General features: G+C 37.9%; 1 protein-coding gene across 2 annotated transcripts; it reads left to right on the top strand.

Moving 5' to 3' along the window:
• The first annotated feature begins 13 nt into the window (after window positions 1–13).
• cdk4 (cyclin dependent kinase 4) lies at window positions 14–10,462 on the top strand. 2 transcript variants are annotated; one of them, XM_067505016.1, is made up of 8 exons: window positions 14–262; window positions 5,166–5,400; window positions 5,484–5,619; window positions 5,763–5,930; window positions 6,360–6,469; window positions 7,685–7,735; window positions 7,838–7,973; window positions 9,025–10,462. In XM_067505016.1, the coding sequence occupies exons 2-8, from the start codon at window positions 5,183–5,185 to the stop codon at window positions 9,124–9,126; spliced, it is 921 nt and encodes a 306-aa protein (XP_067361117.1). In that variant the 5' UTR covers window positions 14–262; window positions 5,166–5,182; the 3' UTR covers window positions 9,127–10,462. The 2 variants fall into 2 exon arrangements, with proteins under 2 accessions (XP_067361117.1, XP_067361116.1); XM_067505015.1 differs by lacking the exon at window positions 14–262 and adding an exon at window positions 2,963–3,073.
• The last annotated feature ends 123 nt before the right edge of the window (window positions 10,463–10,585 follow it).

The following is a 10,585-nucleotide window of genomic DNA, read 5'->3' on the forward strand; positions in this document are numbered from 1 at the left end:
CAGATATGCTAGAAGCAACAGGAAGCGACAACCCAAAAAGGGTGCAGGCTGGGGAAAGACAAAAACTGCGGAGGCCTAACCCTGTCTTCCATCTGTCTTCAGATCAGACCCTCAGGCCCACTGCCGGGGCTGTGGACCCAAGCTTGCACCCAACCTGCCACTTGAGACCAGTTTCTGTGGGAGCAAGACAGTACGTGGCACATTAAGGAGCATGTCCTCCTCACAGAGCTAAAATACCTGGCAAAGAAAAGAAACAGGCGAGGTGAGTGCAGTATCTGAGCTGTCGTCTACACTGTGTGGAAGTGTGTGTGTCTGTGACACTTTAGCAGCGAGCACTAATCTATATTACATTACATTATATGTGCAAGAAATGGAAGTTGCAGGCGGGGACCTGGCTCATCCGCTCCAGCCTGAACTTGACTAGTACAGAGAACGTGTAGGTGAGGAGGTAAACTCCGTCTGGCCTGTTGTTGTTACTCTTTCTAACAGTTAATTAACAAAGAAGCGCTATGGAGGGCCACCACGTGTCGGGACTGACGGGTTTCCGTCTGTCTGGCCTGCTCCTCTCTGCCTCCGCCCACTCCGTTTGGGTTGACCACGCAGAATAATGAATGAAACGTGGGAGAGAAGTGTGAGCTTCCGCCTGTCCGATAATCAATGGTGAAAGGCTGTGCCGGTGATCAATAGCTGCCGATACAGACTGGTGGGTTAAAGACCTCAGTGTCAGAGAAAACCTCCAGGTGTTGTGGCAACATCTGTCCGCTCCGCTGTTAGCTGCTCTCGTCACAGAAAAGGAAACGGGGGGGATGCTTTCATGCTGTCAAGTCGTGTACAGCCTGACCACTTCCTGTTGGAGACAATGATATGTAAAAGGTAGTTTAAAACAGGGACACTAGTTTGTGATCCAAAGAGCACTAACTGCTTTATTGTGTAACTGTGCCCTCAAAGGCAAACATCTCAATTTACCACATGTAAGCTTTAGTTATCTGATTATGCTTAAAAAATGAAAAACACTGGTCATAGATAATGATACACTAATTCCAAATTGTAAATGTTCAACATTCATAAACTTTCTGACATTTGACATTTAATAAAACTGACCTGGATATATATTTTTTCTCCAGGCCTCTCTCCCTCCCTCGCTCTCTCTCTCTCTCTCTCTCTAAGTAGTTAGTGTATTTCTCAGACTGCGAGTCCAGTTGACACACGGCTGTCTGCCTACTGAGGGAAGTTGTGTATTCACAATAAGTTGTGAATGGTAAAAGACTAAAGTGAGCTGCGACTTTCACCTTAAGTGAAACCAGAATGAAAATAAATGTTGTTTGACATGCTGTCTGTTTAATGTGTGATTTTAGCGTTGGTCTGTCTTTAAAGTGAAAAACAAGATAATTAAATGAAAAATCATTTATTTAATTACTTAATTTTTTTATTTTTTGTAAATTAAACAAATCTCCAGTGTCATAAAGGCGATTCTTTTTCAGGAAAATAAAACATGTTGCTGCATGTTGTTTCTTTGGTTTTTACCTTATTGTCTGAGAAAGAAACTTTTGTTTAAAGTCTGATTCACATCTGAGTTCCCACATGAATATTGTCGGTAGGAATTTGTATTTCTTGCAGATACACAGGAATGCAGTCAGTTGTTTACAGACACTCTGACTCAATTTTTATTGCTTAACAGGAAGAAATGTGGTGTGTTAAACATCAATACCAGAACATCACTTCCTCTTTAACTACAGTTTATACTGACCACTTCAATTATTGTGTTTTGGCAGCTTATAGAAATATTAGGACTATAAGAATTGGTATTTTACATCAGAACATATCGGGAAGTTGAGCAGCAAGAGTTGGAGATATGGTTACATCAGATGAAAACCACAAAATTTATATTTTGTAACTTCTCTTTGTGCTCCTGGCCCTGTATGTATCCCTTGTTTGTTTACGTGTTTGTGTTGGCGTATGAGGTGCACCATCCACTGTCAGTATCCAAACACCTAGCAGCCAGCTCCTGGAAAGTTATACTTTTGCCCGAGGCAAAAATGGAGACCACCGTATTAAATGCAGATGGGTAACTGATTCTACAAAAACAGTAAAAGGATTCTTGATAAAACGGCAACAGTGTGCATGGCAGCTTCCGTATTGAATTTTAGTGCATTGTACAATAATTGGTGCATTAATGTGTAGACATCACTGTTATCACACCATAATTTATTACTTGGTTTGTAATTTTATATTAAGAATCTGCATCTGCAAATTAACTCAAATGTTAATATCTGCCCCAACTAGATATAGGGTATGTGTAAAGGCAGCTGCGTTAATTTTCTTCTCTGGGCTCATAAAGCAGTCATGCAAACAAACTGACAGTCTAAACAAACTGCCTCTCTAAAAAACCTTGAGTTGTCAGCCCTACTTGATCTCTTCCACACCCTTTCCACTCACATAATAGTTAATACATAGTGTGATACAGAATAACATTAAAACATTTTCTATTGATAGTATTTAAGTCTTTATATATATATATATATATATATATATATATATATATGTACACACATGTGAGTTAGGCTCCAATTAATTATTTTCAAATATAGAATATAGTTTGTGGATTGATTGATCAATCGTTTTTTTTTTTATAAAATATCAAACAGCAGTGAAGTGTACCAGTGGCGTTTTCCTAGGTCCCAAAGTGACATTCATAATTGAACAATTTTACCCAATGAATAATTCAAATGCAAAGCTAAAGTTTTTATGAGAAATTAAGTGTTTGCAGTATTAGTTGTCTGAATCCACAATACTGTGTTCCTGAGATCCAACATTTAAGATATTCTAAAGATTCAAAAAAGGACACGAAAAACAGACAGCTAAAACCAATGGACTCTGACACCCTCGTGTATTACATAATGAAAACTTGGGTGAGAGGTGACGAGCTAAGCGAACAGCCTCTGGTCGATGGGAAATACACCAAACTGGTTTGACAGCTTAAAGGCTGACACCTGAATAAAGGGGAGGAAGGTGTGAAATTGTTCTTGGCTGGAGACTAAAGAAATGGATGGAGTCGGTGAGGGGCCAGAGGAAGGTGAGAGGAAATGGGACAGAAAACTGTTTGGGTTGCTTCCTGTGTCGGCAGAGCAGTGGCCAAAAGTCCTGTGTCAAGTGTATTTGTTTTAAAATTCCTCATTTAGTACGACATTTGACTTCTTCGAGGAGGTCAGGTACTTTGTCCTATAGCCCGTGCTCTGTAAAGCATCACGTGATTGTGGAAGACCATGACACAGTCCTCTGTGGGTATGTTTCAACATTTAGCAAAGCACATAGAGGCCTCACTCTAATAGAGTTGAGCATAAATACCATCTGCTCCAAAAAAGATAATTGGACTATATTGAGAAGTATTGCTAGGTACCAATGACAATTTAAAGTACAGTTGCAGTATATAGTTAAAGTGCAACCAATCTGTATTTATATGAGCAAAGACTCAAATGACTGCATGTGTTTTATCCTTGTAATAATAGCTCTCCTCCTCCAGGCTATGCAGCATTTCAGCATCATTGTTTAGGTTTTCTGAAAAACTACACTGTTTAAGTTCTTAGTGCAAATGAACCCACAGTAAGTTACGAGCCAGAAACCAAACAGCACACAAAGTTAGCAACAGGTTTAAAACATAGATATTTTCCCCAGGAGTTTGTGGAGCAACTGAGCTGAAATGAGACTAAATTATTTTTGTCCAGTTTGTTTGGCTTTTTATTAAAATTGAGAATATTGAGCAAAAAGAGAAAATGCTGTGGGAGATGAGATTTTTCTATTGTGTTTTACTCGAATGTGGGCAGTGGTACAAATCAGTGAGTAAAGCCGTTCATGAAAATATTTAATCACTGCAAAGTAGTACCTTGATTATTTTTTAGGTTTTGATTTTAGTGAATACTATTTAGATATTTTATTTATAACACATTTCTTAATCATAACATGTCTCTGACCTCATACAAAATGTCACATTATTATTTAAATGACCGGCTTTCAATAGCTGAAATGTTTTTTTTGTTTGTTTTTTTTGCAATTGTTGTGCATTTAGCACAGAGCTATACAACACCCTCCTCTTTGATGCTGCCTGCTCTGTGTACAATAGAATGGTTCATGCACTACACACTGGTTAACAGCATTTGGCAGTCTGTTATAAATTGAACATGAGCAGAAAAACTGGTCTTGTCCTCGTACAGTAGCTCAGCTTGTTGTTAGTATACTGCTGTACACGAAATACTACCACTGATTACCTCCTCTCTTTGATGAGCATCAGTGGTTTACTGCTCATCAGCTGCTAAAGAAGCTCTCCCCCACACTCTGTGTCCTCCCTGTCCTGGCACTGATGCATCCTGCAGTTGAGGAGTCACTGGAGAATTTCAGGAATGACAACTTAGCCAACAAGCTAAGGCCTTTTGGTGCTAAAGCTTGGATACATTTTAAATGAATAAAACCTATGAAAATATGAGCAGCCTAGACTTCCATGTGCACAGCTTGTAAACATGAAAGTGACTTCTATGACTTTTGAGATCGGCTGCTGGTTGCATGACTGAAGATAGATTTTGTCATTCAGAAACAGATGTTCAGAAAGAGCTGTTGAGGAGCATCCGTTAATTTTGGACGTGAAAGGTTTGGACAGAAGTGATACAAATTCTAGCATCTGCAACGTGTTATTTTTAGCCTAAGGAGAAGTCTATCATTACAACTGAGGATCCATCAGCCTCTCAAAGCCACAAAAGAAGAATGTATTCCCCACCCAAGATGGACCTGAGAGTTCATGGAGAGTTTATTGTACTGTGAGACGTTATTAACTGTTGTTCTGTCAATTAAATTGTCTCTTGAGCCAAAACGATGCTACATTTGCCTTTTTCAAGGAAATGCCTTAACAGCTATGAAATCTATGTAAATGTTTTGTACGTACGTAATGTTCCTCTTAAGATGCATTATACTGTAACTACTTGGATTATTGGGCTATCAAACAGAATTGTGAAAATGGTCAGTTTCTCCAGTGTTGTACTTGTCAAGAAGAAGAGTGAAAGGGCCACTGCAGTGACAATAATTTATTTTAAATTCAGATACTGCTGTGGTGCATTATCAAGATTTATTTACAGTTGCAGTTTCTTTATCCAATTTGTATGTTATGCTTTGTCTCTCAGTCTGTTTGATCCTGGCCATGGCCCACGCCACCAGTATCCAGTATGAGCCGGTGGCAGAGATCGGAGGAGGCGCCTATGGGACAGTCTATAAGGCTCGGGACACAGAGAGTGGGCAATTTGTTGCTTTGAAGAGTGTACGTGTCCAGACAGACCAAAATGGCCTGCCCATCTCCACAGTCAGAGAGGTGGCTTTGTTAAAAAGGATGGAGCAATTTGACCACCCAAATGTAGTCAGGTGAGACGGCAATCAAATGGTTTTCCTACAGCTCATTGTGAGCATCACTCATAGAGTGACTGTATTTTTATTGCACATGCCAGGCTCATGGATGTGTGTGCCACAACGAGGTCAGACCAGGAGACTAAAGTCACTCTGGTGTTTGAACATGTGGACCAAGATCTTAAGACATACCTTGAGAAAACTCCATCTCCTGGACTATCTCCTGAACGCATTAAAGTGAGAAACAATGTCAAAATAAAACTGCATAATTTATTGTTTCGGTAGGTCCTAAGGCAATTCTATGAAATCATTTGTTTCAGTGGCTTTGTGCTTTTCCTTTGTTTTTTTTGTTTGTTTGTTTTTTTTTTTTTACTTTGCAGGACCTCATGAGGCAGTTACTGTGTGGTCTTGCATTCCTTCACTCTAACCGCGTGATGCACAGAGACCTGAAACCAGAGAATATTCTGGTAACCAGCCAGGGCCAGGTGAAACTGGCGGATTTCGGACTGGCCAAGATCCACAGCTGCCACATGGCCCTCACTCCTGTGGTAAGAACTTACCTGGTCCATATCGGAAGTTTTTGTGTCTGTGTTGTGTTTTCCATAGCATACCATAACTTTATCTGTAAAAAATTGTATTTTAACCATTTAGTAATTTCCTAAACACATATACCTCAAGAACACAATAAAGAATAGCAGCTGAGCAGGGAGAAGCAGAGCTGGGCAGAGTGTGTGTAATAAGCATACTACTGCTACATGTAGTTTGCTTATTGTAGCGTTAAGCTTTGGAAAATGCCAGCAATGCAAAACCACTAATGCACTGGAGTGTGTTTTTTTTGTTTTGTTTTGTTTGTTTAGTTTTTTTCCGTGTTACTATGTGCTTCTAATTATACGTTTTTTTTGTTTTGCTTTGTTTTGTTTTGTTGTTTTTTGAGGGGCTGGGTGGGGCCTTACTGACTCCATACATGTGTCTGTCAGGTGGTGACACTGTGGTACCGCCCTCCTGAGGTTCTGCTACAGTCCAGTTACGCCACACCTGTAGATATCTGGAGCACTGGCTGCATCTTTGCTGAGATGTTCAGACGCAAGTGAGTTAGCAGAATATATTTTGGATAACAAAAGGCAAACACGGTGTAATATGAGCATGATGTTATGATGAGATTATAACCTGATTGTGTACCAAGATCTGTGTCAATTGTTTTTATTTAAATCAGTAAAAAATAATAATGTAGTGAAAAGACTAGGTTTGAGCAGTGCATCAGAAGTTAATGGTTGTCTTATTATATTGATTATCACAATTGTTTGTATTGTCTAATCAAACAAATTTACTGTATAAAACAATTATATATGAATATGACTAATCTTAAAGTTTCAACAATTAGATATTGTTGTAAAATCAAACACCAACACTTTTGTGGTGAAGAATTTATAGACACATTCTATATATGAATTTCTGTGAAAAAACAACCAAAATTTGTTTTTTAAGATTTCTCTCATTGACTGAAGTTGTGCACTAAGAGATGTGAATGTTCAGTTTTGAACTCTGACACACCTCTGCTGAGTTTGCAGTTCATATTTTATCTGTAGATGGATTACATCACAAGGTTATGTGTGGCCCTGATGAAATCTAGTCTGAGCTTCAGGCTGTCAGAAAGTGAAGTGCTAAAAACAGCTAAGCTGTGCCAGACAAATTTGGTTACAGCTAAATAAAATATATTATTTCAGTTGTACTGCTCTTCAAGAAAGCAAACATACAAACAGAAACAAAGCTCATAGAACCCCTATGCTATGACGCTGCTGCCTGAGGTGATGTGTGCCCACTTGTTTGCAGTCTTCCAGGCCAGGAAATCACCAGTGTGGTTCAGTGCAGTGATATGAAACATAGCTCCATCTACTGTAATAAATGACACATTGCATGAAATTGGAAGAAGACTTTCAGTATATGCCTCAAAATTTTTTGCTCTGTTTAATGTAATCATAACTACAATTTAATTCCTCACTAATAGAGCAGATGTACTGCATTTAAAATGTTGTATCTCTTTGTCTCATGAATATATTGGTTGATCCAAGTGAGATGCCGCAAACAATAGAATGATCCAACATAACTTTGCATGCAATATATCTACGCTTTACTTGCAAACTTCCCATTTGTGTATAACAAGATGTTGCTGTTTTGGGTTCTGTTTTCATCAGAAATTACTGGTGTGTGTGTGTGTGTGTGTCTGTGTGTGTGTGTGTATGTGTGTATAACCATTAACAGTAGGTGATAGTTAAGTTTTAATTTGTTAACTTTGCTTTATTAGACCTTTGTTTTGTGGAGAATCAGAAGTGGACCAACTTGGGAAAATTTTTGAGTGAGTATCAAGCCTTTTCCATCACATTAAATGACAACAAGACAATGAAATGTAATCCATACCAATTTCCTTAAAAATAATTGTCATGATGTTTCAATTCAGAGTTATTGGCTTGCCACCTGAGGAGGAGTGGCCGACTGATGTTACACTATCCAGGACAAACTTCCCTCCTCTCATGCCTCGCCCAATCGCTGACTTTGTTCCAGAAATAAATGAGCAGGGGGCGCAACTATTGATGGTAAGATAGGACCACAATTTAAACATTTTAGTCTGTCCTGCCTGCTAATTGATTCATTTTCAGAGTTTGTTGGAGCTGTTTTGTTTGTCCAAATTATTAGTCCCAATGTAAAAAGCTCACACCACTCTCATTAGAGTAACTGATTAGTTTGTGGGTCATGAGTGCATGAAGTTTTCCATTTGGGAAAAAGAAAGGGTCTCCTAGTTTATGGAGATCTTTAATTGGTTCTTTTTTCCAAGGTTGTTTTTATCACTGACAAGAAAGTGTCCTTAGTTTGGACTCTTGTTAATTTGTGTCCAAGCTGTGGTTACAAGTGCTGCTAAAACCTAGCAATTGTACTCATATTGTCACTCGTGTGTTAACAGTGCTGCCACTGATGTTTCAATATGAATGTTGAAAAGTAATCCTCAAGTTAGGGTGCATGGGAATATTTCCCACACAGAGATCAGTCATAACATTATACCCACCAATGGCTCTGCCGTGAACACTTCTTGTAGAAGGTTATAATTTCTCCATTTTTTTGATTGAAACTGTCAGAAAGGTGATAATTCTACTAAGTGTTTATTATTGAGGTCAAAGTGGGTAGTGGAGTCGTACTGACTGCATCATAAAAAGAGGTGCGTCTAATGTAAAAAGAAGTGACTCTCATTCATTTTAAATACCTCATTCCTTTCTTTATTGCCTCTAATATATTATATTATAAAATTTTACCAAAATGTACAATTTTAGGTACAAATCTGTTTGAAATAACAACTAAATGATTAAAAATTAATCATTTATATGTTTCCGTTTTGTGACTTTATTGCATTCACTTTTCCAGGGATTGAAATTAAAATTATAAAGTGTTAATTAGTGAACTTTACAGAGGGGGCATTGTTACCTTCGGGCAGAACCAGGCTCACTTCCATCTAGCCTTTATGCTAAGCTAACTGGTTGCTAGTTCCAGCTACAGATGTGCTATGAAGACGTGACAGATCTTGTCCATTAACTAACTATTCCATTACACTTGAAATGTACACTGTGTCACATCCTGCTATTCTTACTTCCGCAGAAAATGCTGACCTTCGACCCCTTGAAACGGATATCTGCCTTGAATGCACTAGAACATTCATATTTCCAGGATGAGGAGACATTGACTCAGAAAAAAAGCTAGAGTGATGCAGTGAAACATGCAGAAAGAAGTAACAGGGTCTAAGTTTAGACCTGACCTGACCTAATCATCAGGGGATTTCAATTTCAGTCAGTACATTGCCTTTCAAGACATGTGGGTTCTGCTTTGGGATATTTTTGTTACTGCTGCATCATAAAAGGATTAAGCCTGTGATATGGAATAAAAAAATGAAGAGGAGAGAATTTAAAAATCACTGCCATGATTTTCAACTAAATGTCAAAGTTAATGATGCCAATGTGTGGTGTCTTCAATGACAGCATCAGTATTTTTGTGATTTCACTATTTAGACAGAAGGATGTGGAGATGTTTCCCTTTATTTTTCACATTTCATAGGGTTAGGCCAGCCAGTCACACGTAGGGGTTTTACTCTATTTGTTTTAACGTTTATCATAGAAGATGAACAGTAACACCATGTGACAGGCAAGGGCTGTAACCAAATTATTAATCAGGAATACAATAGTTTGAAGTCGTAATCCATAAGAAAGACAGTGGTGCTGCTCTTAAATTCTTCCTAATCTTGGTTGGATTTCATTTCATGTGTTCTTTCACTAAAACAACTGAAATCAACCAGCACTGTAAGTACAACTGAATAAAGCAGTTTTATTCACTTTCAGACTTCATTTGTATTATTATACAGATGACAGTCTATACAAAATTAATTGATGTAAGTCCATAAAAATAGGAATGTACTGATGTATGTGAAAAACTCAATTAGCTATATTAAATACTAACAATAACAAACGTATTCTCACTACATGTTGTTTGTCCTCTTAATATTGACCAAATAAACAGTTAACCGATGTGCCTGGCTAAATCAATGGGAGATTTATTTTTTTGTGCTTCCAGGAGGTTCTTTTGCTTTTACATATAGTGACTTAATATTCTGCTCCTAAGTCAGATTTACAAGAGATGGATGTTAAAGACTAGCTGAAGCCAAAATATCCTGAATTTTAGTCCCAAGTGTGTGTAGAAAATTCTAACAACTTTTTGTATTTTTGGTAAATTACAATATTATGAAGGAAACTTAAGCGCAAAAAGCAGATTCATGATAAGGAGACAAACACTAGGAAAAGACAGTCACTTCCTCCCATTGTAAAAGCAGTGTACACCAAATAGACACATGTGTCAAAGGCTATTTTGTGCATTTTTATTTCCAAGAAGCTTTTATTTATTTTTTTTTGTCCTTCCCTCTTTTTTCTTTATTGTCCTATTTAGTCTTGCATCTAATGTTCCAAACCCCCTGATTTCATTAGCATCTTCAGTTTTGCTCTTCATTTTTTCTCATGCAATGTAATTAAAGGGTATTTTGTTTCCCTTCGTTAATACTGAGGTTTTTGTTGTCAATAACATCTGCTTGTTATTTTCTATTATTATTATTTCACCTATTGTAATAGTGAATATGCATCCAGATTTTTCTGTGTTGTGTATCCACACTTCTTTT

Source organism: Channa argus, chromosome 5 (genome assembly GCF_033026475.1).
Source record: "Channa argus isolate prfri chromosome 5, Channa argus male v1.0, whole genome shotgun sequence".
In the NCBI taxonomy this organism is placed as follows: Eukaryota; Metazoa; Chordata; class Actinopteri; order Anabantiformes; family Channidae; genus Channa; species Channa argus.

Bases quoted from the DNA above. Each gene is read 5' to 3' on its own strand.
- cdk4 (XM_067505015.1), top strand. From the start codon at position 3,043: ATGGATGGAGTCGGTGAGGGGCCAGAGGAAG. The intron at 5,931-6,359 runs GTAAGAACTTAC...TGTGTCTGTCAG, and splicing joins ACATGGCCCTCACTCCTGTG to GTGGTGACACTGTGGTACCG. The intron at 6,470-7,684 runs GTGAGTTAGCAG...TTGCTTTATTAG, and splicing joins GCTGAGATGTTCAGACGCAA to ACCTTTGTTTTGTGGAGAAT.